This window comes from Malaclemys terrapin, chromosome 7 (assembly GCF_027887155.1).
Source record: "Malaclemys terrapin pileata isolate rMalTer1 chromosome 7, rMalTer1.hap1, whole genome shotgun sequence".
NCBI lineage: Eukaryota > Metazoa > Chordata > Testudines > Emydidae > Malaclemys > Malaclemys terrapin.
The window spans coordinates 10,929,145-10,957,060 of record NC_071511.1 but is presented as its reverse complement, the minus strand read 5'-3'; the positions used below and the strand labels follow the sequence as shown (position 1 = coordinate 10,957,060).

At 40.8% G+C, this 27,916-nt stretch overlaps 1 protein-coding gene across 6 annotated transcripts in view; it reads left to right on the top strand.

Annotated features, from left to right (window-relative positions):
• The window catches only part of SHQ1 (SHQ1, H/ACA ribonucleoprotein assembly factor), a 110,846-nt gene extending 83,042 nt beyond the window's left edge, over positions 1 to 27,804 (top strand). For all 6 annotated transcript variants that reach the window (XM_054035935.1, XM_054035930.1, XM_054035932.1 and 3 more), the window contains one exon: positions 24,158 to 27,804. In XM_054035935.1, coding sequence (XP_053891910.1) covers positions 24,158 to 24,809 — 652 coding nt within the window. In that variant the 3' untranslated portion in view covers positions 24,810 to 27,804. The remainder of the gene's footprint in view (positions 1 to 24,157) is intronic.
• The last annotated feature ends 112 nt before the right edge of the window (positions 27,805 to 27,916 follow it).

The window sequence follows — 27,916 nt, the reverse complement described above, 5'->3', positions numbered from 1 at the left end:
ATGGGCAGGGATGGTGTCCCTAGCCTCTGTTTGCCAGAAGCTGGGAATGGGCGAGAGGAGATGGATCACTTGATGATTACCTATTCTGTTCATTCCCTCTGGGGCACCTGGCATTGGCGACTGTCAGAAGACAAGATACTGGGCTAGATGGAACTTTGGTCTGACCCAATATGGCCGTTCTTATGTTCTTGTGTTCTCTTGCACAAAGACTAGTATTTGCCGATATCCATCTACATCTCTTCAGTAAGGACAGATGTAGACAAAAATACTTACTTAGTGGCCTTCTACCTTATCACCAGTTGCTTAGAAGTCATTCTTTTTTCATTACACTTTTGTAAAGAATTTATCCATAATTTAAAGCATAATAAATGTCTGAAAGTTTTAAAGCTGAAGTCCCCTTTTTTAAGGAATCTGAGGGCAGTATGAAAACCAAAGGAGAAGCCTGACTGAGGAATAGACGTTTTTTCTTTCCTTTCAAGGCTTTTCTTATTATGACTGTATAAAGTCAGAATTAACTGGGGCATATTTTCCTCCTCATATTGTGGATGGAGCTGTCAATTCCTATTAATAGGAACTTAGTGTGCAGAGTATTGTATTGACGTGCATAGGTATAAAAAAATGCAACACTCAAAATGATTTAATTCAACAAAACAATATCAGGTACAATATATTTTGGCTCACAGGACGCCAACGTGATGTCTTGGAGATGAGAATACTCAGGATGCCCTACAATACATACGCATCCAACTCCATCTAGTCCACTGTCGTGTCTCCGGCAGTGGCAAAATCATATGCTTCAGAGAATGGTGTCAGAACCCTGCAGTAGACGTATGTGGAATAGTCTGCTTTCCACATAGCTCTCATCCTGATCTCTGATAGAGGTTGGCTTAAATCCTGAATCACAAGGTTTAATATCGTTTCTAAAATGTTTGTCATTAATTATGATAAATTTGGATATTTTTATATCCATATAAATATCTAATTCCTCTTTGAATTTTGCTAAGTTTTTGGCCTCAATGATTTCCTGTGGCAGTGAATTTCACAGCTTAGTTACATTTTCTGAGGAAAGAATATTTTCTTCTATCCCCGTTTTGAATTTCCTACCTTTTAATTTAAATTTGAATGTTCCCCTTGTTCTTGTCTCATGAGCCAGGATCTCCCTTCTGTATATCATTAATTTATTTTCTTTTATCATATCCCTTTTTCTTCATTTCCTTTCTAAGACAAACAGTCCTCCTAATCTTTTCACTTTTTCTTCATATGAGAGTTTTTCCAGACCTTTGTTCATTCTCCTTGCTCTTCTCTGAACCTCCTCCAGTTTTGCAATATCTTTTTGAGGTGGGGTAACCAGTACTACGGTATGCACAGTCTTCTAGGTGTGACCATACTATTGGTTTATATAGACATAATGTTTTCAGTATTCTCCATCCCATTCCTTATACCTCCTCACAACTGGTTAGCTTTTCTTGACTGCTCCTGTGCATTGAGCACACGTTTTCAGTAGCTGTGTGTGGTGGCGCCCAGGTCCCTTTCTTGGGTTGATAGAGTTAATTTAGAACCCTGTAAGGCGTAAGAGTAGTTTAATTTTTTTCCTCCAGTGTGCTTTACTTTGCAGTTACCAATATTACATTTCATGTGCCATCGCGTTATGCATTGACCCAGCTGTAAGTTCTCTTTGAAGTTCCACACAGTCCTCTCTAGTCATGACTAGTGTAAATAACTTCGTGTTGTTCCATGTGTATAAGGAAAACAATAAGAGAGTCAAGTCAAGAGCCCTGTATGGATCAGAGAGGAGCATTTTGTCCTTCAGACTTAGGCTATGTCTACATTAGCACTTTTGTCAGTATAACTTATGTTGCTCAGGCATGTGGGAAAAAAACCACGCACACCCAAGCGACCTAAGTTACACCAACAGAAGTGCCAGTGTGGACAGCGCTATGTTGGCAGGAGACGCTCTCCCACTGACATAGCTACTGCCGCTCCTTGAGGGTGGTTTAATTATGTTGACGTGAGAGCTCTCTCCCGTGTAGACATGGCCTTACTGTTAAGTCTGTGCCAATATATTGTGATGCTGAGAGGTACTGGTGACAGCTTAGCTCACAGTACCTCTTTTAGATTCAATTAACAAAACTGTCAGGATGAGTTAATCTGACGCACCCGACTTACGACAAAAAGGGGTTGTAAACCCACCCGGGAGTGTGGACTGAGTGGGTGGAGGCATTTTGCTGAGTATTGTTGGTGGGTGTGGGAAGGGGGCAAGGGAGAATGCACAGAAATGGAGAACAGACAAGAACAGAGGGGGGCAGGGGTAAAAGGCAAGAAAGCCAAGCAGTAGCTGGTGAACACTGTGACCCTGGAAAAAGTTAAGGAGAAAACTTTGGGTCTGTTGGTTAAAGAGGCTTGGGGCTATAAGCTAAATAACTGATCCTTATCTTCTTGGTTCCTCCTGTATTTGGAGAAGCAGGACTTTGTACATTGCCTATAAATAAACAAGATTGTGTCAAACAAAATGCCAAACTCTGTCAATTTCTGCTTACAGCTAGAACATCCCAAGGGCCCCAAACTTTGACTAGCTGCTGGGGTCCTACACATGGTAAAACACTACAGGAAGTGTGATGGGTGTGCAGGGCTTTCGGTGCCCCTGCAAATGGGGTCTCAGCATGTCTCATTCCATCCCCATTATGCTACTAGGAGAAGGCTCCACCCAGCTAGACGGCAGCATAGTGCTTTGGGAGTTAAATCTTGGTAGGGTTTTCAGAGTTCTGGGTGGGATGACCTCCCTGAGCTGAACCAATCTTGTTCTGTTGAGCCAAAGTATGTTCAAAAGAGGCCTGAAAGGAAGAGGAGGATTTTGGCTGTTCAGTTATGCAAATAAGCAGGTATCAGAGGGGTAGCCGTGTTAGTCTGAATCTGTAAAAAGCAACAGAGGGTCCTGTGGCACCTTTGAGACTAACAGAAGTATTGGGAGCATAAGCTTTTGTGGGTAAGAACCTCACTTCTTCAGATGCAAGATGCTTCTTCTTGCATCTGAAGAAGTGAGGTTCTTACCCACAAAAGCTTATGCTCCCAATACTTCTGTTAGTCTCAAAGGTGCCACAGGACCCTCTGTTGCAAATAAGCAGCTTTCAATGTAGCACAGGGCCAGTTTGGTTTTGTGTTCTTTTGGTTGAAAAAGAAGCCTGTATAGTAAATCTGAAACTCACGGATTTTTCTTGACTTGCACCTTCCATAAAGTTTCTCTTCAGTGTAGGCCTGTATTGTCCTAGGGAGCATTATAGATAAAAGTAATTGGAAAAAATGATCAAATTAATAATCAGTGGATTTTAGGCAGTTATCTCCTGTCCTGTACTATTCTGATTGCTAGAATTTGTGATGGATTCTAATTCATATAGTTAACCCGTTTGGAGGCATGTTGAACACCTGAAAAGGTCTGCAGCTGAGTAAATCCCATATTTTCACAGTACATGTGTTGCTAGCAACTAAAGTATTCCGTGTGTTGATGGCTGTGTCAGGAACACAATTTGAATTATGTCAAAAGTAGGCTTTATGTAAAAGACACGCTTCTTAGCAGCATTTTCCTTTTTCATCCTCTCCTTATGATCGAAACCCAATCCTTGTTACAACATAATTACCTTGTCTGAAGCCAGCAGGGAGTTGCTGCTTTATGTGAAGGGTATGAAGTTCCCTAAATAAACAGAGGATTAATTACATTCACAGCATGTCATTGAGGTGATGAGATTGATTGATTGTGATCACTCAACTCTTCTACTTTCCTGACACTAGGCTTTGTGAATTACTTCCAACGACAGACAGTGGTGTTTGGTAGAAACTGAGAGCGTACTTGGAAGTTAAGAGCCCAACCTTAGGCATAAAAGCTTTAGTCCACTGCGTTGTGTCTAGTAGAAGGAAGGTTTAAATATTCCCTAAACTGCTTGTTTTTAGTTTGGTTTTAGTTGGTTTCGAGTATTTATTTTACTCCTAATTATTTCAGTGGTCAGCACCATTAAGCTCCCACATAAAACCAGTAATCAACAGGTAAAAACTGTACATTAAAAATTGCTTCCTGAAATATACATTTGAAAATCAGAGCAGTGTTGGCTGTTTGGCCAGACAACTTGTTTCTGTATCACATTTGCCTGAATGGAAACTAGCACTGGGACTAACAAAACAGATTATGAAGTGTTATACTTCTTTTTAAGCCTCTTTTTGTTTATTTTTAAACAAATATTAATACAGTTTCACATGTCCTATTCACTTTCAAATGTACTCTCACAGGAAAATGATAAAAGATAAAAACATTATCTGTGGGTGAACACTTTTCACAAAGCCATCACTCTAGATCTAACCTATCAGTCCTCATCCTCAAGGGAAGCCTGCATAACACTTTCAAAAGAGGAGCTTAAAGTCATTACTCTGTGAGACACTAAATATCATGGGCTGAAAAGACACCTTGGATTTATGGTTTATTACAATAGTCTGTAACATATTAACCCCCTCTTTTTGTCCTATGACTCACTGCAGGTGCTAACAGGCCACTCTTCCTTGAATGGTCCCTTACTACTTATGCTAGCTACTAATGCTAAACAATGTGTTCCACCTTGCATTTTGCTGTGACGCTGGGGGTAACTTTTCCATACCTGAAGCAGAGCTCTATGTGGCATGAAATCTTGTCTCTCTCACCAACAGAAGTGGGTCCAATAAAAGATATTACCTCGCCCACCTTTTCTCTCTAACTTTGTTATTCTCTCTTTTTCCTACTTCTGGAATGTTCTCTGAGCCCCAGTGCTGCCTAGGGAGACCAGACATCTCAATATTATCAGGTTGGTCCCGATATTAGGGGCTTTGTCTTATATAGGCAATTATCTTTTTTTAGGTGTGTGTGTGGGGGGAGGGGGTGTCCAGATTTTTCATACTTGCTATTTGGTCACCCTACTACTGCCCTATGCCCATTCCTTGCTATCTTGCTTTGCTTTTCCACTTACTAAGGCTTTGTCTACACCACGCACCTTTTAGCGACATGGCTGCGCCGCTACAGCCATGCTGCTTAAAGGCGCGCACTGTAGCCGCTGTTCGTTGGCAGGAGAGAGCACTCCTGGCAACAAAGCGCTGTTCACACCGGCGCTTTTCATTGGCAAAACTTGTCTTTCAGGGAGTGTTTTTTTAACACATCTGAATGACAAAAGTTTTGTTGTTCAGTTGCCAGTGTAGACAAAACCTAAGCCATTTATCTTTACTGTTCTTCTGGCACAGGGAACCTGAATGCAGCTTATGCAAACACCACTTTCCTGAAATAGCGAAGCACAAGTAAAAGCATTTGCAAGATCTGGGCCAGGGTGTCATAAAATGTAATGCTTTCTAAGTTTGTGAAGTATTGTACTGTGATTTTATGTGAATATTCAAAGATTTCTAAACAAGTATTTAACAATATTTTAGAAGTTATCTTTGTGGAACTATTCATCAATCTATAAACCTTACATATTTAATAAATCTTTTATTAGTTGCTGACACTTCCTGGAAAACTTTGAAAAATGTTTTATTTAGAAACTACCCTGATCATGTCACATTTCTGAAATTCTCTTTCCTTGATGTGATTTTTAATTACTTTCAGGATATTTGATTAAAAACCAGATCTTTGTTGTTGTTGTTTTTTTAAATTCACCTACTTTTATTATTTCTCTCTCATACATTTCTAATCCTCTATTTGTGACATTGTAATAGTTTCCCAGAGTGGCTAAAATGCAATGTTTCAATCACAAGATTTAGCCCTGGGTTACAATACAGAATTACTGTGGTAGAACTATGTTGCTGAGGGGTGTGAATAATCTTTCTAATCTGAGCAACATAGTTATACCCACCTATGCACCAGCGTAGACACCATTATGTCAGCGGGAGAGCTTCTCCCATCAACATAGCTATTGTCTCTCACGGAGGTGCAGTTATTAAGCCAACAGGAGAGCTCTCTCCCGTCGATGTAGAGTGTCTTCCCCAGAAGCGCTACAGCCGTGCAGCTGTGCTGCTATAAATTTGTAGAGTAGACCTGCTCTTAGTTACCCTACAGCAGCACAGCGTTGGAAGAGGTTCTTCCGTCGACCTAGCAGTGTCCGCACCAGAGCTTAGATCGGCTTGGTTACATCACACAGGAAACTTTGCACAGCTCTGAGAGATGTAGTTAAATCGACCTACCTTTGTAGTGCAGACCAGTCCTATAACTTAATGGGAGGTATGAACAGTGCAATCCTGTTTGCCAGGACACTTCTGTAGTACTATAGAAAAGAGAAGCGAAATTCAGAAAGTAGGATTTACAGGTAAAATTGTTTCTGAACATGATTTTGTTAAGCTTTGTGCGTTGCGAACTTCTTAGTGGTACCAGGTTGTGCCTGTGTCTGCATATGTGAAATAAAATAATTTATTAATTTATTTTAAAAAATTAAATTAATTCGATCTTTTTAGGATTCTCAAATTATTTAGGAATGTGCAGATGTTCACAGCTATTAGCCTGTTGGATTCAGCAGTCAGGATTCTTTGACTGTGAGTGCTCCACTTCAGGTGCACATGTGCCTGTGATCAGAGACTGTTTGTAGCAGTGCCCATTGAGTCCGCATGTGCACCCTAGCTAACCTCATGCCCTGTACAGAGGATATATGTAGGGCGCAATGTCTGATGAACCGCCCTCAGTTCCTTCTCAGACGCCTTGATCTGAGATGGAGCATCTTGTGGTGCCCGCTTCGTAGCTGTTTTCCCTTAGGGAATAGCTTTCTAGCTTAACATTTGTTGCTTACGTTTTAATTAGCCCTTTTAGTTTCTACTAGTTATAGTAGTTTTTGTAATTTTTCTTTGGGGGGGACTTCTTCAAGAGCTACTTCTCCTGACATCTTTTCTGAGAGAGAAAGTCCAAGATGCAAGCAGACTTGTCACTCTGAATTCCTCCTGGTATGACCAATCTTGGTGCCTCCCCTCCTTTTCCTTATGGCCCCACCCAGTGGCCACATTAGGTGCTACAACGTCCAGAGTTTACCTACCAATAGACAGATGTATGATGCTAATTAACCTGATTTCACAGGTTCAAATAAGCCCACAGACAATAGCCAGGACATGTTTGCTGCTCCCAGGTCACATGGCATCCTGCACCTTTGTTGCACTTCACAGGTTACAACTGTGCTGCTTCTAAGGATGGCTGAGACCTGTTTACACCTCCAGCAAACTCAGTCTGAACAAATTAATGTTGTTCCTCATCAGGTTCTAGAGTCGCTCATTTGTGTGTTGTATATCTATTTGCATACTGAGCCAGGTTTGACTTGAGTGATTGCGAAATCGACAAGAGAGGAAATATACAGGAGAAAACTAACAGCAGGGGAATGTCCCATATATGAATAAAGACAAAGGATTGGTCTGGTATCGCTGAGTGCAAAAAGACACAGTGAATCCTTCACCTAGGAGGGAAACTGACAACGTGTTTGTCTCATGAAAGGAAGGTCACAGCCTGATTGAAAAGCGCTGCAAGGATTTTGGGTGAGCAATACTATACAAGACATGAGTAACTTGTTAATTAAGTCTAGGCTCTAGAATTCTTGTTATGATTTTATTTTATAAGTAACCATTTGTTTCCAGTACTTTTACTTGCTACTACTTGAATATCTATGGTTTCTTAAATAAACCTCTTCACCATAAACAAATTTAAGTCCCGTGAGTTAAGTGGAGGGGTGATCTGGGGTGAAACTGGTAAGCTGCTGTGTACCGCTTCTTTGAAAGCAGCAGATTGGTGAATACTTAGTGTCCAGTGGGTCAGAGGTTAGATGATTTAGGGAGATTGTCGGAGAGCTCGAGGGTTCCAGTCACTAGATCACTAATCTGTAGAGCAGTGGTCCCCAAACTTTTAAGGGTCATGCCTCTCTTACCCCGTCTGCGCCCCAGCCCCCATCTTCCCCCCCCAGCCCAACCAGGAGTGGGGCTGTGGCTCCCAGGGCGAGGGATCAGACACGGACAGGAGTAAGAGGGACGCAGCTGGGGGTGGGTCTGGGGCCAAGAGCGGGGCCAGGGCTGGGAACAGAGCCATGGCTCAGGGCTGAGGCTGGGGTCAGGAGTGGGAGTGGAGCCACATCTGGGCTGCTGTGGGGGCCGGAAGCCAGGCCCATGGCTGGGGGCAGCTCTGCTCCAGATCCTGTCTCTAGCCAAGGCCCTGGGCTGCAAACGGAGCCACAGCTGGGCCACAGTGGGGACTGACAGCTGGGCCCGTGGCTGGGTGCGGCTCTGCTCCCTGCCCTGCCCCCAGACTCGGCCCTGGGCAAGGAATGGTACCATGGCCAGGGGATGGGGATGGGGACAGGGTCAGAGCTGCAGTCGGGACTGCAGACAAGTGCAGAATTGCACCGAGGCTGGGGCCAGGGCCAGGAGCAGAGCTGGGGGCGGGTAGGGTTGGGTGGCCGCACCACCCCGAATGTTCCTTTGTGCCTCCCCCCCCCGCCCCCGCCGGGGGGGTGCGCCCTCCAGTTTGGGGACCTCTGCTGTAGAGTGACAGCGGGGCCCGTGAAGCCTTGAGGGGAGTGCTTGGGTTGCCTGTGGCCAGTGAAGTTGGGGAGCTGACCCACATCAGGTGCGGACAAGGCAGTCTTGTGTTAAGAGCAGGTGGTAGCGAGGTGCCTCACAACCCTGGGTATCCACAGGAACCATCATAGAGGTCTCCTGTACGAGAGAGATTCAAGAGGTTTCATTTAATATCAGAAAAGTGTCAACTAGAAAAACCTCTCTGCAGAAATGGAAGAGATTCCACCATTGGTGTAGCCAGTGGCACTTGTCCCCATTCGATCCTTCTCTTTCAGGCATTTTGGATTACCTATTTAGTTTGACGATATTGGGTCTCACTCTGAGCTCTATTAAAGTTCATTTAGCAGCTGTCACAGCTTTCTATTCCCCGGTTGAGGGGTTTTCAATGTTTGTTATCCCCACCATTTCCAATTTCACTGAAGGGTTAGTTAACCTTTTTTCCAATTTCAGGGAACCCACTTCTTCATAGGACTTGAATTTGGTTCTCTGTTTTCTGAGGAACCCTCGCTTTGAGCCACTAGCTAAGTGTTGCTTTCTGCACTTTTCTGTAAAGATTTTATTTTTAGAAGCTATCACTTCTTTTGGGAGAATTGGTGAGCTTAGGAGCCTTAATGGCCGATCTCCCCTACATAGTTTTCTGTAAAGAAAAGATACGTCTCTGGCCAAATCCTTGGTTTTTAGTGAAGGTGACCTTAGACTTTCATATCAATCATGGTGGCGCTGGCTTTTTAATTGGACAGGGCTAAGCCCTTTAGGCCTCTTTTTTCACAGACAGAATTAAAGGGGCCTCTGTTTCTATCCAAAACCTCTCCAAGCGGGTTTCTGGTTGTATCATCTCCTTCTATGAGGTCACATTTTACGATTCGAGACCATACCCTGGAAAACCATGACTCTAAAGAGGACTTAGAGGTCTTGGTAGATAACATGCTGAACAGGCGCTCTTACTGCAATGCTGTAGAGGGTGAATGCACTAGTTGGGTATGTAAGCAGGGGAATATCAGGTAAGGCTAGGAAGGTGGTATTACCTGTGTATATGGCATTATTGAAACCATTATCAAAATACTGTACTAGTCCTGGTGTCTACAATTCAAAAAGGATGTTAAAAAATTGGAAAGGATTCAGGAAAAAACTACAAGAATGATTAGAGGTCTGGAAAATACATGAACTAAAAAGGTTCAATGGTTTATGGAAGAGAAGATTAGAGGAGACTTGGTCATGTTCTGCAAGTACCTACACGCCAAAGAGGTTTCTGATAGTAGAAGGCTCTTCAATATAGTCGAAAAAGGCACAACAAGATCCAGTGGTTGGAAACTGACGATACGCACCTTATCTCCTCTGAATTCGTCTGTTTTTAACTGTGAGGTAATTAACTACTGGAGCAGTCTACCTAGGGACATGGTAAATTCTCTATCATTTGCAGTCTATAAGTCAGGACCAAATATCTTTCTAAAAAATACGCTGTAGCTCAAACAGAAGTTATAGGCTTGATGTAGAAATTATTGGGGTGAGGTCCTTTGGCTTGTGTTATCCAGGAGGTCAGACTAGATAATCATTTGTCCCTAGGTCCCCTCTGGCCTTAAAAACCTCTGAAAGTGTTATCGCTTTCTCCAGAGAAGAAAACTTAGAGAACGGATAAGTGACTTGTCAAATGTCCCACTGAAAGCTAGTGCCTATATTGGGACTAGAACCTGGTCTTTTGACTCAAATTGCTATGACTTAACTACTAGATCGTGGGGCCCTGATTTAAAAACAGTAGCTAACAAGTTGTGTGCACTTCCATAAGCTTTTGTCTCATCTGTCGTTGTTGCAATGCCTGTCCTTTCATATGTTTTCCCTTTTTTAATGGAATCTTGAAATACCATACTTCATGTAGATTGTATCCTCTTTAAAACCCATACCTGTCACAGTAAGTACATCTGGGTTCTTTATAAATAATACTACCCATCTAATATAGAATACTGACTAGAGTCGAGGCTTCAAGTAACAACCTATTTGCCCTGGAGGCTTGTAAAAGTGACAAATAGTTGGAAACTCCTCTTTATACATGTTTTAGCAAACCCTGTAAAACATTGCTTTTTAATAAGGGATTTAATCTCTCTTCCCAGCTGCTGGCTGCAGTTTCCTTTGATGTTTTTCCTTTCTCATCTCAATTGTTTTTTCTTTATTCCGTCACTTTTCTAGCTCGTATTCCTCCAGGCAGTGTCTGAATGCACCTTGCCATGGGTAAACGGGGGGGGGGGAGAGAAGAAAGCCGACTTCTCTCCCCTCAGGCTTGGGCTTTGATTTTCCAAAGTTGCGAGGAGGCAGTTCCTGTTTCCCTTCAGAGGGCTCAAAGATTTGGGTTGTGCCTTTTCAGTCAGCACATCTCTGCTGACTCTCCTGTTTTGACTACAGGAATGATGAGCCTGTGTAGTTGTTGCCTTTTTAAGCAGGTGGAGTGTGCAGCTGTGATCAAAGAGGGAAGCTGTTCTGCAGGCAGATAACATCTTCCTTTTCTGTTTTCAACTTTGTCAGTAGCTGGCTTGGTCTCTCCCTTTGGCAGTGATTCCCCCATAAACCACAAATGTGAACGAGGATGGAGTGAGAGGAGGAAAAGGGTGAAAGTTCTCTATTAATAATGTGCTGAGATGATGATTTGCAGTTTGTGGCCTAACGCCTATTAGCCACTATTCCCTGGGGACTCCCTCTCTCAACAATTACTGCTCTAGGTCAGCTGCATCGAGTGTGGGCCAGCAGCTCTAGGTGTAAACACGAGATGGCCAGCAAATTCCCCTGTTATGGTCAGCTAGCAAGGGAACAGACCATCAACCATTTTAGGTGCAAAAGAGTATGATGATTATTCATTATTTGTGTTACTGTAGCACCTAGGCGCCCTAGTCATGGACCAGGACCCCATTGTGCTAGGTGCTGTACAAACACAGATCAAAAAGACAGTAGCTAGCTATGCTGTTTAGGCTGTTCTGAGATGGGAATGGATGGACTCCTCCCCTCTATCAGGGATTGGTAAACTGGTACAGTTTGGCACACCTCCATTTTAAATGTGCATGTTACTGAAGAATCCATGCTAACAGGTTGTGAAGGATGGAGGCTTTTTTCCTTTGTCAGGATTAAAGGTAGTAGTAGCAGTCAGGCAGAACTATTAGTCATAACTTCACTAGCATTTTTCTGGGATTGAAATGTATGCTTCCTTTGGATGCCTTTGGTCTCCTGGTACAGCACCCACAGTACATACTATACTGTGTTAGGAGTGCTATGTCATAAAAAAGAACACTAGAGATACAAGGTGGAGACCAAAGCCTATATAAAGATGGCTCAAGAGATGTAGAAGGGATTGTGGGTTGCTGTCTGACGTACTTATACTTAATACATTTTAATATATGGATACATTTTATTTCCCCTTATGGGAAAATCCAAGTAATGAAACTAAGATGTTACATCTTAAAGCTTTATCCTTTCTTAATATTTATAAACGTGCTTTGGCTAAAGCTTAGTCTTTAGAGTTGGTGTGAAAGGAGCACTGTAGAATTTCAGAAATACCATTGAGGGAGACAACAATCATTTGAGATAACCAGGCAAACTCTTTAACACGAAACAACGCTACTGAATAGAAGCAATGGTACTGCGTTTCAGATTTTGTTTCGCAAAGTTTGGTGCTCTGAGCCACCAATTTGTTTACAGTCCTGCCAGTTAGACTGTAACAAGTACATTTCCTTTTCTCTGCCTTCCTTGTCATCGCCATCTTAATTTCAGAGCCAGTTTATGCTCCCTTGGAAAAGGACTTTCAAAATGGAAGCCAGGTCTTGTGCCCCTCAGAGTCAGTGGATTCTTCTACTTTAGTCAGTTTTTCATATTAAAAGGGGCAAGTTCAGTTTCCATTTTCTAAAGCCAGATGATTGGTTCTTGCTTTGAAAAGGAATCTCCTTTAATCTAAACTGTTTAAAATTATGGAATACAGCCCTCCATGTACGGGGAGAGAAGTTAATTCTCTAGGTGTCTTTTTGAACATGATGCTCCAGTTTATATTGTTTCTCTTTTGGATCTCCTAGTTTTATAGTAGAAGAAGTGGGTTGAAGCATACTCTCCTGTATCTCTAAGGGCTACTCTCAAGGAAACAATTAAAAAACATAAGCCCCATTCATAGGAGATGATGGGAAGGATGAAAGTTTACCAGTCTCTGCTCCCTGCAGTCTCAGGAAATTTATATTGGCTAGGCCCATGTTATTCTAACAGTTGATACTACCAGAGGAAGCTCAAAACTCCAATTACTGGGAATGAATTACTACCTGCCCATGAAGATGGTGATTGCTTTAACCCTAGTTCATATGAACAAATATTGCAGTATGCATGTCATGTTTACACTCTTCCGTCTTTTTCTTCTACTGCAGATAATGTAGTAAATAGTGTAAACTTTAGTTCCGTTTTCGTTTCAGCTACAGTTTTATAATCTTTAAAAAACCTACCTTCTCTCTTGAACTCACTGATAAGATTTAGTAGGATGTTTTGGTTTGGGTTTTTTGGTTTGGGTAGGCTGTTTTGGTTTTTTTTTTTTTTTTTTTTTTTTTTTAAATGGTCAATAAAAATATTATTTGTTTCTGACTTATTGTGAAAAATGTGTAATAAATATGTAACACACATATTATTTGTGTTTATAATATCAGCCTTTAGCCATATCACCCCATTCTGTGATCCTGTCAGATCTCACAAGCTAAGTAGACTCAGTAGGTCTCTACTTGGATGGGAGATCTCTGGGGAACAGATTTAGTAAGAACTGCTGGAAGTGGTGTTGGTGATTCAGTAAATGCTACCATTTTCTCTTTGTCAGTATTTTTTTGGTGTGCTAGAGGGCGTTGTGCTGTTGGACATGCCATGTTTCAGGGAGGATGTAAAACAGATCGTGCCCCCCTGTGTTCATTAAAGAACAACTGTTATTCTTTGTAAGCTAGTGATATCATTGTGTCTTTAGCACATTCCAACTCAGTAATTACATTCTGCCTACTTAAAAGTTTCAACTCCAGTTTCAGTTGGCTGTTTTGGGGTTCTTTGGCCTCCGTTTGTATACTGTTGTGCTCTGTTAAATAGTAGACATGTTTCATGCTAGAGGTGTCTATATTCCCAGCAATGGATAAAATGAAACCTAGATATAGTTTGTGCTGGTATATCATTTTGTTTTGTAGAATACTTTGGGATGAAAAGAACTGTATAAATGTAAGATCATATCATGATCACAATATCGATAACATATAGCCATGCAAAGTGGTTGATTCAGATTATCTATAAACATTTCCAGTACAGATTCACAGGCTGCCTAATGTGATTTTTGTATTTCAGAGCAAACAAGCTAAATATACAGAATTTTTAGGCCCTAATAAGCAATATAGGGCATATTTGTTGGCTAAGGGCTGGTCTACACTGGGGAACGTGGGGGGAAGAATCTATCTAAGATACTCAACTTTAGCTATGAGAATAACGTAGCTGAAGTCGACGCATCTTAGATCGATTTACCTTGGGTCCTCATGGCACGGGATCGACGGCTGCGGCTCCCCCGTCGACTCCGCTTCCACTTCTCGCTGTGGTGGAGTTCCGGAGTCGACGGGGAGCGCATTCAGGGATCGATTTATCGGGTCTAAACAAGACATGATAAATCGATCCCCTATAGATCTATTACTACCCCCCGATCCGGCAGGTAGTGAAGACATACCCTTAATGCTGTGCTTACTCTTTTTAAACCATTTGATTAGAGTGCCAGTGGCTGAGTAGCTAAGTATAAGGGCTTGTCTACACTTACATTTTATAGCGCTCTAACTTGCTGGCTCAGGGGTGTGAAAAATCACCCCCCTGAGTGCAGCAAGTTTGAGCGCTTTAAAGCGCTAGTGTGGACAGGCTCCGAGCGCTGCGAGCCACGCTCGGAGCTGTTCCCCTTGTGGAGGTGGATTACCAGGAGCACTCTCTCCCAGCGCTCGCACATTACCACATTCACACTTCAATGTGCTCCTGTGGCAGCACTTCGAAGTTTCTAGTGTAGACATAGCCTTTCTTGAAGGACTAATTTGGAATAACCTTGAAATTGTAAAGAGCAGCATGGAAAGATGGCCTCTTATATAAAAAGCATATGCCAAAAGGCATAATTGAGTCAAAGGTTTATCTCCAGCAATATTTTTGTTTTTTTTATTTTTTGTAACCCAGTGCTTTATAAAGAATAAGATCAGCAAATGGATGGTGTCGGTAGGTTGACGTTTCTTGTTATAGTTAAATGTTCATTTGTAAGGATTTTTTTCTGAAAATGTACCCTGCAGTAATTGCCGTTGTTGGGCTATTTATGCTTTTTCGTCCATATTAATGAAGGGTCTACTTTTGCATGCCATCATCATTAACACTTATATTTCATTTTAATAGTACCTGATCAAGCCTGCTCTTTTTACGATCATTTTACGTCTGTATTTTATTGAAATCTAATTGAGCTCTTTCAATTCTGTATCTCAGTAATTAAATCAATGTTGATTTTCCTTTCCCAGCAGCTTGGAACTGTTTTTCCAGATTTGGAGGGAACTTTTACTGTTTCAGTTTAATTTCTAAGGACCGTATACTATCCTTAATTTATCATCCCCTTTGTCTTTTAAGTAGTCTTGGAGTGTTGAGTACTTCTTTCTAGATGTCAAAATATGCCACTGTAGTAACTTATAGTATTGCCCTAGGGGGCCAGCTTTTCATTATCAGCTTCAAGGGATATTCTCAGAAGAACGGTATGATATCTTCCAATCACAGTTTTGGCTGCTGAAGCACCTATGTCGTACTTTTAGATTGACAACTAATTTATTTTCCTTTCAAATACCTATGGCTATTTTGCCATCTGTTTCATTCAAGAATCAAATTCCCTTCTGGCCCTTTCCTCCCATGATAACATGGTCAACTATCACTGTGCCCGAGCCTTCTGTTTCAAAGGAGCCCAGCTATGAGATGTCTTGCCATATGCAAATTAATTTTTGTCAAAGTTCCTGTGCGAAATTAACGTCGACATTATCTCATTCTCCCTAAGAGAATTCTCCTCTCACTAGGAGGGTGGTGAAACACTGGAATGCGTTACCTAGGGAGGTGGTGGAGTCTCCTTCCTTGGAGGTTTTTAAGGCCCGGCTTGACAAAGCCCTGGCTGGGATGATTTAGCTGGGAATTGGTCCTGCTTTGAGCAGGGGGTTGGACTAGATGACCTCTTGAGGTCCCTTCCAACTCTGATATTCTATGATTCTATGATAAGAGTATAAACCTAGACAATGGCAGGCTGGCTCCTTTGATTTTTTTTAACTCTTTCAGGTAGTTTTGCTACTTGGGCTAAATCACTGAGCCAAGAGTGTTGCTACACAGGGCAATCTACCACAAGGACTGAAAGGCCTGCTGCAATAGTTCCTGTGTTCTTTTAGTTTTTCCTATGTAGTGTTATTTCTGGTTGGTGGATATGTTACTCAGAAAGGCAGGTTGTGCATCATTTTACTTTTATTTTGCTGCAAATTAATATCTAGGAAAAACTACGAACAAGGGATTCCCAGGCAGGATGGATGCCTCAAATTATGCATGTATTCTTTATATTTTATATCCAGGCTCACTTTGTAGGAGTTGTCTTCTCCCTGCCTCCCTACAGAACTTATCTTCAGCAACTATAACTCTCCAGATCATTCCCCCTCCAAAAATATGATAAAAATAATCTCCATAAAACAGGCAGGTGCTTTGCCAGCAACTTTGGGGGAGAAGACCTGGGCAGCTCACTCCCCTGGATGTGGCTAAAGAGGACAACTATATGGGCACTAGGTTCCAAGTGCCCTTAACTCCCCAAGCCACATCAGCTGCAAGAGACAGAACAGAAGCTGTTGAAGCAAAGTCAGCCTCTGGGAGCAGTATTAGCTGCAGTGAGGCAATGGGTATCTTTAAATCCCCTTTACTCCAGTCATATGAGCAGACTGCACCTTAATTGGAACATTGAGACATTTTGTTTCTGTCTGCTTATTGGTGCTTTGCTTTCAGGCTCCTCCTTCCCCCTCCATTATTGCCCTCCTGTTGTTGGCCTCTCACTCTGCTCCCCATATCCCTCTCCATCCTTTTCTCTCTTCTCCTCTCAACATTCTTTTCCTTTTCCTACATCTTTACTTACTTACTTGTGTGCTGTATTGATTTCCCCCACACTCACCTGTTTTTGTCTTTTTAGTAGATAAGCTGTGTGGGGCAGAGTCACTTGCTTCATGCATATTTGGAAAGCACCTAGCACATCAAAGCTGTTTTATAATGTAATGATATACTGCAGCATTGTCTTCCAGTTGTTACGTCAGGTGTATGGACAAGTCTCTGCTGTCTATTTATCAATGCTGTACATTAAATAAAACGTGCCTATTATCAATTTAACCTGCAGTTAAAAACATTTTCCCAATGCAATTGGCATCTTGACAACTAATAATTACCATGTGTAATGCTTTAAATATCTATTATGCATGTTTATGTAGGATCACTATTACCATAATAAGATATTATTACCACAAATGTGCATACTGAATGAACATATCTTCAAGTAATCACGAGATTTCATTAATCTTTATTGAAGAATTAAAATATTTGTTACTTTAATCTTAAATACTATTCTAAAGGTCTTGGAAACAGCAAGGCATGTTTACCAGATCCCTAAACTCTGCACTATATCCCCCATTCTGTTCATGACTTATGGTCACTTCTGTTCTCTGGGCTATTGTTTTAACCTGTACAATTTATCAAACTAAATCCACAGTCTCACTTGGGAAAGTGTCCTGTACTGTGATTTCTGCAGTGTGGTTTAGCTGTCTTCCACTGAGTCAGGTTTCTAGTACACCTCTACCCCGATGTAACGTGGCCCTCGGGAGCCAAAAATATCTCACCGCCTTATATGTGAGACCGCGTTATACCGGGTTCGGTCCGGTATGGCATACCGACTCGGACCGGCTTCCCCGGTGGTGATTTAAAGGGCCCGGTGCTCCAACCACTGCAGGGAGCCCCAGGCCCTTTAAATACCTGCCGGAACTCCGGCAGCGGGGCTTGGGTGGGGTTTTAAAAGACCTGGGGCTCCACACAAATTCGGATATAATGCAGTAAAGCAGCGGGGCTTGGGTGGCGCTTTACAGGACCCGGGACTCCCCGCTGCTTTACCGTGTTATATCCGAATTCGTGATATATCGGGTCGCGTTCTATCGGGGTAGAGGTGTACTGCCATGCTCTCTCTCTTGCTGGATTCCTGAGATTCAATTCTCCTTGCTAGTGGATTGTTTCCTTAAAAATAAAATGAATTGACAGTTCCTAATTGACAGGTGTGTGCCAACAACTACTTAGTTCTGTTTATCTCTTAAATAGAAGAGAGAAACTTTTTCCCCTGATGGCAGCTGCATAACTGACCATCAGATTTTTACTTGCCTTAATTCTTCTACAATTCAGAGAATGTATATACAGTAGTATTTTAGTAGATTATTTGCTTCTTGGTTCTTCAGCTATGCTCAGAATTTGGGATCTTGCTATAGGATATTTTTCCTTTTAAAGAATATCCAGAATAAAGGAAATATTCTTAGATAGATGAGACCTACTTTTGCTTTACGAACTTTAAATGCAGGTTGGGTTTGTCTTTGTTTGGTGAGGAGTTACATTATTTCCTTTCCATATTATCAGGAGTCATTCTCTTTCTCTCTCTCCTCTTCTTCCCCCAAAAGGCACCCTTTCTATCACAAATCCAGAATCTAACTAACCAGTTGTCACGGTTGAAAATCTTCTGTTCACATTGTTCTTTGTTTTGAGCTTGGGATTCTTCAGATCAATGAAAGTGATTACACAATTGCTTTAGCAAAAGGACTTTAAAAGGTGAAAATTTAAAAAAAAAAAACACTTTTTATCAGAAAGTTTGTGTGTTTTTATGTGATGATAGCTAAGAAAGTATGCTTGTGAAAAATGTCCTAGAGACCTTAAATACAATATAGACAATAGAGTTTTTGCAGTCTATACAACAATACAAAAAATATAGAACTGAGAAACTCCCTAAGTAACATTTATGGAATCTGCTTCTTAAAAATATAGGAAGTTCTTGTTTTTCTTGATACCTCCTTTCCAACCTATCTCAAATATCAAGTATGCAGCTGATGAAGTCAGCCTATTCCTGATTCAGATGCATTGTCATCAGGTGTTTCTGTACTGCTTCTGTTCATTGTTCTGTTTTAATCTACCATTCATAAAACAAAGACAATAGCGTGCAAAAAAATCAAGTTTAAATAATGCTAACATTGCAGCACGATCAATCAATTGCAGGGAAGATTTAAACTGAACCTACACAGGAAAAATAGCCATTGTGCTTTTTTTATGCTGCTTTATGATATATATAAAGAAGGCCTGAAAGTGGGAAGTGGTTTCTGCTTGTTTTTTACAATTAGAAAGTTCAGCTTTGTACACTCCAGTTTTCCTGGAAGAGACTATGGATGACTGGAGCACTCCTAGGAGTAAGACATTACATGCACCAAGAAAATGAAATCTGAGTAACTGAAAGGAAGAGGGATTTTTCAGACTGTAGAAAATCTATTGAACTCTAATATCTGACACAGTTGGGAGGAAAGAATCTTTTAGTCCTTAAGTGAGTGCTAAACAAACTCCTATTCCAGATCTCAGGCCCTCTTCCAGAAAAAGGGGGAAGACAAGACAAGCAGGGGGAAAGCCCTTCTTTGTACATGATATAAAGAAGGGGGGGAAAGGCACAAACCCATTTTTTTCATTTGCAGGCCACGCTGTGGTAAAGCTGATACAGTCATCCCACTTACGTTTGTATCACAGGGCTCTTAGATACATCTCCAGTGTCATTTAATCTCGTGAGCTGCTGCAATTAGCAGAATAAGAATAGGATGCCAGTATGAACTCTTGAGTTTCCTTGCTTTTGTGTGATTACACATCATGCATGTTCGTAGATGTGGAGTTCTGAAATGCATGCAGTCCAACAACAAGAAAAATGTTGTTCCTTGGGCTATTCCTCAGGTATGTTAGGGCAATTTTGCAGCACTCCACCAGCACAAAGCTGTCCTAACAACGCTAACATTACTGCCGCTCTAGAATCCCCCCATGTATAGGGATCACTAAGTGTCAGAGTCTCCATAGTGCAGATGCTACTATCCCTTTACTGAAGCCAAGGTGGTTCTGTACCCTCATGATCCCTGCCTGCCATAAGAGCCCTTTGGGGTTGCTGGCAGTCAACAGAACTTAGAACAGCCCCTAGGCTGCTGCAAATGGGCCCAGGATTAGGGGAGTGCAACAGTAGCTTAAAGTCTGCACCCGCATCGACCTTGTCCTGAGCTGCACCAAGAACTTCTTGACCACAGCTCAGGAACTGAGCCCTTGTGTTTATGTGCCGTAAGCGTGCCGACAGCTCCACAGAACCATGCAAATAAAGAGTTACAGTAAGTCAACCGCATAGTTCAGGAGGGGACAGGTGAAATTGTTGGTCTTTGGAAAGCATTTCCTAATCTAGTCGGAGTACTCATAACTGCTTTATTTTTTTAATAGAAAGTATTGGGGTCCATTGTGTCATTTTTATCTCCTTTCCCTTGTAGCACATGATGCAGGTGGAGAACACGTCATCTCTCAGCAACTTTGGTAAAACTTTCAATATGAAGGATTAGTACGGATGTTTTAGCAACAGCTATGCAATGGAAATCAGTTAAATTCATTACATTACTGTTGAAGTAGATCAGTTCATAGGAATTAAACCAAGGCTGTCAGAGAGTGAGTATATTTTCTGTTGCAGTCTCGTACCTATCCTATAGGAAAGTATTTATTCCTTCCTGACCTGCCCCTGTCAGTCACCAACTCTTTCATAAGTGGACTCACTGTTTAGTATGTACTTGTACCTGCGTAAAGAGTGGCGGGGACAAGTATTTGCTGCTTCAGAGAGATAAACCCTTTCTCTATAGCCATAGTATTACATTTTTGTTAAGTAGCATAATGCAAATGAAGGAGCCAAAACATATTACCATTTATTTTCTTCTTGAACTCTGAGCTTTAGATACTCTGGGGCACAGATAATTATTATGTATTAATAATAAAATTTATGGAGTGTTGTAAATTTATCTGGCCCTCTACAAACTTAAATACGACATATTTCATCCATAAAGAGCTAGCAGTCTTGGGAGTTGAGAAAAGGGAGGGTGTGGAGAATATTAAAAAGGAGGGAGGTGGGATTGTTTGGCTAGGAGGGTTTAAGGAGTGATTTGAAGGGGCTGTGGAGGAGGTGCACTTGGCAGGGAAGAATTTGGATGATAGAAACCAGAAAGTGAAGAATGGGAAGACGAGAGGAAGTACAAAGAATATTGGGAAGAAGGGCTTGAAGAAATGAGAGAAGAGAAATATGGGGATAAGATTATATAGGGCATTGCATGTGACAACAGCTGTCTTGAATTTTATGCAGTAAGAGAGGAAGGAGGGGCTGTCATGCCTGGCTTTGAAGAACAGTCAGCAGAGAGAAAAACATTGCTCCTTTTAGCATCAGTCATGGTTACTGTGCAACTAAAAGACAGCATGTTTGAAAGTTATAAAGGGAACTTTCTGCACAGTGTACATTTAGTCTGTGCACTCAGACTATCATTGAGGCCAAGAGTTTAGTAACATTTGAAAAAGGATTGCATTTTTATATGGTTACCAAGAATATGTAGCGTTTTTTAAAAAAAAAAAAAAATGGAGATCCGGAAGGGATATAAAACCTCATTCCTCAGGGCATAAACCAACCTCTCAATAGTGGGGTCAGGAAATAAACCAGGTGGGCAGGTTATCTCATTACAGTCTACTTGCAGGGCGTTTTGCACCTTCTGGTGGAGCAATTGGTACTGTTCACTGGCAGAAACAGGACAGATGGACCCTTGATCGGATCCACTCTGGCAGTTCCTATGATCCTGTGTAACTTTGTACTTTTAAGGAAAATGCAAGTTGCTGAAGATGATTTGGGGAAAATGTTATGACTGAACAGCACTGGGATTATTTAATGAAGTAAATTAGTATATTAAAAAGTTGGTGAAAATTTTGGATAATGTGCATCAGGCGTTACATAGAGAAGTGTGTGGCTTATTTGTGAGCTTCTGTAAGTGCTTTTTAATTGTTTTTAAACTTTTATGTGGTTTGGATTACTCTCCATAAACATGAATTTCTGAGTTCTTTGGTTTGAATGGAGAAAGTTAACAAATAATCCGTTTCAATCCAAGATTTGTTTTTAAAGGCTACACTGTCTCTGTAAGAATGTGTAAGAAGCTGCATTAAATTCCCCTTCCCCCACCTTTTAAATAAAATTCCTTTAGGAGAAAAAAATTGCACAGTCTATGTTATACTGAGTAATTATCCCCCCTGGGAAGCAGAATATAAAGATCTTTAAAGTCATTCAACTGAGAGAACAAGCGCTTTAACTTTTGCCTTGCAGGAGTTATGTATTACATTATCAGCTGCTTGCTCCAGTGTCAGTGTGTCATGCCTTGCAGGTTAGCAGGTTTTGGCAGAGGAAATGAAACCCAGTCAGTTACTGCAGGATTTATAGTAGACCTGCTGTTGCAGGAAGTGGTGAAAAGTTGATTGATAGTCTGAGGCAAAACTCTACAGTAAGAAACAGGATGTATGTTTGCTATTTATACCTGGTTTTCTTTTTTCCCACATTTCAAGACATTCTCTTACTTTTTGTTCTCTCTGTTTATAAATTTATGGCACAGTTTTCTGGTAAAGCATGTGCTGAATTTCAAATACTTGAAGAAATTTTTACGGCTACAGCTGTACTAAATGAGCTTGCTAAGCCTGAAAGTTCACCTACTGTGTCTGTTGTCCCCTATTGTAGGCCTTACCTAAAGGGTCTAGCAGTTTTTTTGTTTAGTTTGTTCTTAGGTACAATACTAAATAAATTTAAAATAAATCTACTACTGTTTTATTCTGCAACATGTCCTAAAACAAGTGCACAGGTGCTGCTGTGATAGGAGAGAGAACGCATATATGAAATAGGGCCCATAATAAGTTACATGGTTGCACCATGTTTTTCTTTTTAATTTTACATAGCAGGAAAGATCATTTTTGGAAAACTTAGTTTGAGATAATTGTCAGCTGATCAGTTCTTAAATCTAAATTTTTGGCGTTGTTGCTTTTTTAAAGTAAAATGAACTATTTTTGGCTTAATGAACATTTATTTGCTAAATGTTTGGCTCAAAATAGATCGATAGGCAAATGTTTTCCCAAAGATTGTATTTTTTAACCTACCATTTAAAAAAAAAAAAAACTGGTCTAAAACTTACCACTTTAGGTTTTCATATCAGTAAGCCTTGTTTTTGTAACGCAACATATTTTCTTACTCCTAACATAAATATTTATTTGGCATGTATCAGCAGTTCAGCCGAGGGAAGGTATAAGACTCATTAAAGATGAGACGGGAAGATTTGTCGTCTTAAAGAGGTGGGTTTTAAGAAATTCGAGAGGGCAGGGGAAAGAAGACGGGATTAGAAGAATGATGGTAGAAAGGAAGCATTGAGAATACAGTTTATGAAATTATTTCTATTCAGGATTGAATGAACCTAGGGTGAATAATGTTTAGAGTAAAGTGGTGAGACTTGCACAGAGGAGAGACACATTTGTAACAGAGATGTAGGAGATTTCTCTTAGCCATAAAATCTGTGTCCTGCTTTCATTCTTTTGGTTGTTTTATTTTTGTTTTTTTTTGTTTGTTTTTTGCAAATTTCCCATTTTCTGTGCATTTAAATGGATTAAATTTAATAGAATTACTTTGTCTTCACAAATTAAGTCATTCAGTTGAACAAAACCAAGTCCAGTACCACCTTTCCCAGGTTTGTTAACATTGCTGTTTCGGAGGTGCTCATTTACTAGAGAAGTATGTTAACTGACGGTAATTTGTGTCCATTAGGATAAGAATGAAATGGTAATAAGAGGTTGGTATATATGTAATATAATTCTGAAGGCATCAGATAACTAAGGGGCATTAAAGGGGAAAAATAGGAGTTTAAAAATAGTGCAAGTAGCCCAATGAGAAGAACCTGACAAAATATATTCTGTAAATATACTGTATTTTTGGTAATACTGCGAGAAAATTGTCTTACCCTATTTATATTTGGGGTACAACAAAGCCAACTGACTTAGTCCCCTCTGGATTCATGCCTTACCAAGCTGCTTCAAACCAGCTAATGACAGCCCCTTGGGTAGCCAAACGCTGCAGTTTTACAACATTCAAAATAGATAACATCTCTGCAGAGATTTCCTGTTGCTTCGTCATCATAGTTGCAGTTGGTGTTTTTCATTACAGTGTATCTCCAAAGTTTATAAAGAAGTGTGTGCTTTCTTCTGAAAAATTCACTGTAAATTTGCTGAGGGGACGATTTACGTAGCTGCTTTTCTAGCCTTGTGGGAGTGAATAAGTTCAAGTGAACAAGGGATCATTTTTATCTTTGTTTCCTGTATCTTTTCTGTTGCCATTCTGTAACTGAAGAAGGAAGTTGTTTGCAAACAAAATGAATAACAAAAAGGTTTAGCTCCCTGCTACTTATTATCAACTGGGAAATATTTGGTTTCTAGAGTTTAACAATGTGTTCTGTTCTTTTTTTTTTTTTTAAAGGTCAAAAAAGTTGGCAGCACTTGCTGAATCCCTACAGAAAGCCAAATTAACTAAGGCCCATTTAGGGTTTGAGCTGGAAGAGTTGGAATCAGCTGCACTTCTGGTACAAGAGGAAGAAAGTGAGTTAAAAGCTGTCAGCTCTGTTTCCAAGCAACAGCTGCCTTCCTCTGAATTGGAGACGAGTGACTCTGAAGAATCAAGCAGTACTTCATCATCTGAGACAGAAAGCTCTGATTCAGATGAACAAGAGTCCTCAACCAGTGAAGATGGGAAAATAAATTCTCTACAAGGCACACTCCAAGAGGAGAGGACAGCCCCACTTATTGACTGCAATGGATTAGGGCGAGACACAGACACTTTGACGTTAGATGTTAGTAATGAAAAATCGAAGGCTTCTTTACAATCTACATCTGTTCCTGGAAAACTGATAGAGGAATTAGGAAAGAAAATGCAGACTGCAATTAGGCTTTCAGAACAGCCCGAAGAATTGGCTACTGCGAGCTACACAGTTTTGCAAGAGAAAGGAGCAAATTATGCAGTTGAACCCCAAAGACTTTCTGAGGATCCAAGTGGAAAAGAAAATTTCTTGGAGGTTTCCCCAAAGAAAAACCTACTGCTGTTTGTTGGCAGCACAAATGAAGATGAAGACTAAACAAGCGTGTTAGGAAAAACTCTGACCCTTTACGGAATACAGCTCATCGCTATAATGTGATATTGTTCCTATATGTAATGTGTGCAAAAAGGAGGTGATATTTTTCCTGGGGTTTTTTTTCACCATGTTGACAGTTCTTAAACACAAGACAGCTTTGAAGATACTCAACAAGACTTTCTCAAACCCTCATAATTAGATATATTTTGTACATCAGTGATTCATCAGAAAGTAAAATTTTGATCCCCAAATGTAGGAATCTGTAACTTCAGTAAATACTTTCAGGAACAGTTTTAATTAAGGTTAGTAATGGAATAAAGAGAGATAATGAAATATAACTGAAAATAGTTGTACCATCAGTTAACTGCCTCAATTGATGACATCTTCTTGATAAATACCCCCGTATATTCATGATTTTTTTAATGACATTTTACTACATTATTGAATTTCAAATATTTTATTACTAATTTCTCTGCTTCAAAAAGAATGATGAATGTCATAAAAATCCAAGCAGCACTGGTAGTTTTTGTTTGTAGATCCAAATAAATGTTCCTCACCTTTTTGTTAGTACAAAATAAAGGGAGTTTCTTTATTTTGAGGTCCAAGCAATGCTATGTATAACTTCTGTTTCTACAGTCCTGTTATAAATTGTTCTTTACCACTTTCAGCATTTGTTTATTTTACTGTGCTGTCCATTTTTGGAAATGTTTCTAGGTTGTCTCCTTTTCAAAAATGAAAAAATCTTGTTTTGTATTACTATTCCAGGGCTGTTTCTGGCCCCACTGAGGTGGGGAGACAATGTGGTCTACTGCTCTGAGCACAAGAATGAAAGCCAGGAGCTCACAATTTCTAGTCCCAGCTCTGCCACTGATTTACTCTGTGTCTTTGAAAAAAGTCACTTAACCTCCCTATGCCTCATTTTCTCCATCAGTAAAATATGAATAATACTTGCCTATCTCAAGGTGGTGGTTTGAGAATATTAATTAATATGCTTATGGTAATAGTGAAGAGTCTAATGTTTTACAAATGAAATGCCATATTTCCAGGCAGGTATGACTTACCCATAAAAGGTTGCTTAAGGATGAAAGATAGCTTGAATGGTCTCTTGCTTTCGTGTGTGTGTGTGAGAGGTGTGGGTGTGTGTTATTAATATTAAAATCCAATTTTTGGGGAATGAAAAAAAAAATTGAATTTGGCAGAGTTTCTGGTAGTTTGTCATTGGTAAGTGACAGTTCTTGAAAAGGGATGGTTATTGCATAGCGGATGGTGCCGTGCTGTCATTGGAACAGGGTAACAGATTGGTGATGAGGAACACCAGGATTTATGTGCTCTCATGGGAACTGTGAAACTCCAGCACATCTCAAATTTAGTCTTCCCACACTTACTTTTCGACCTTCACTTACAATTACAAAAGCATATAGGAAGTCACAATTTAAAAACATTAAATTCTTCACCCTTGTTGCAATAGTCCCCGCATCTCTAAAGTCAGCCGGCTCGCTCTGTGCCAACACATGCTCCGGTTTCACCTCTGTTGGTAGGAACTGCAGCCCTCACCCTACCGATACTGAATTTATAATCCTAGGTGCTTGTGAGTCACTTCACCGCCACTTGTTTTCTCCTCTTCCTGTAAGGGTGGAACCTTCCTCATCTTACAATTAAGCATTTCTTTCTCTCCCTACTAACAATTAAATCCAAAATGTAGCTGGTATAAGCAAGATGCATTTGAGAATGACAAAGAGAAAACAGGTAGAAATAAAGGGTGAATGTTGAAACTTACTAGAAACAGGGTGCAGAAAGCTGAACTAATGTGGGTTGGGAAATGCAGGTTGCAAAAGTTAAAGGGTACACGTCAGAATCCACGTCTGCCGCTTTCGTTTTTTGTTTTCTCTCCCCCCCCATTTTGTAGCAGGCTGCCAAGGAGAGCTGGTTTGCCTCTTCTCCAAACAGGTTTGTTTCCCTCTAGGAACTGGCTACTTCTTTTATCGTGAAATAAATCTTTGTTCCAAAGGGTACAAAGGTGGCTAAGGACATTACACCAATCTGCCTTTGTCCAGGCACACGAGAGCTTGACCTTTCCCCACTACTCCTCAAGGAACCTTTCTGGAGTTAAATACCTGCAGTGTCTCCTCAAAGTGACATTGTAGCAAATTCCGTATGGATAGGAACATATAGAACATAGTAACTCTCTGGGACACTTTGGGGTTTCACCCAGACCACCTCCCCGTTAACCTTGGTTGCTACCGTGCAGTGCAGCTTTGGCTCAGAGCCCTGATACCATCAGCCTGTTTGCAGCTCAGTGACCTCTCCCTGGCTTCCACTTGCCTGGTTACTCCCTGCAGGGTGATGAAACAGCCCGTTCAGTTCAGGTTTCCCCAAAAATGTTCTCCTTCGAGTGCTCAGACCCTCTCCCTATAGCACTCTCAAAACCTTATCGAGTTTGCTGCTCCTGTAAAGAGACGGAACACAGCACCAGCCTGTTAGTTTGGCTGAGGATTTTACAGGTTAGTTTGAAATGCAGCAGGACTGAGGTGGCTGTGTAGTAAAACAAGACTATTAAATTTATTACCAAGGAACAGATGTGTAAGTGATACCAAGTAGAAGGATTTGGGATAGAAATGGTTACAAACAAAAGTAAACATATGCTTCAAAGACTGAAACCTAACTTAAGCTAGAGTGTTTTGTTTGGAGTAGCTTTCTCACCATAGTTGTTCTTCCAGCATGGCTGGCGAGTCCTTAAGCCAGGATCCCACACAGAGCCCAAAGCAGTGGTTTCCCCAGGAATTGAAATTAGGGGGGGTGTTCGAATTTACCGGGGGGGTGTCAGGGCCGATGAAGGGTGAAGGTGGGCTGTATGGCACCATAGTAAAAACTGAAAAATGTTTCATGACCATTTTATTAGATTTAACTCATGTTTTAAAATCCATCACACAAATTAAAGTTGGCTACTCAAGCCTTCTATGAAGCACTATGTCTACATCCTTCTTGGTTTTTTGTTATAATTTTGCACAACTCTGTTAATAAACTTCTTGAATGCAATGTGTTCATCTTCAGTGGCTTCTCATGTGTCCGGTACTTCCATTCCTTCAATTGATATGCTCATTAGTTCATTC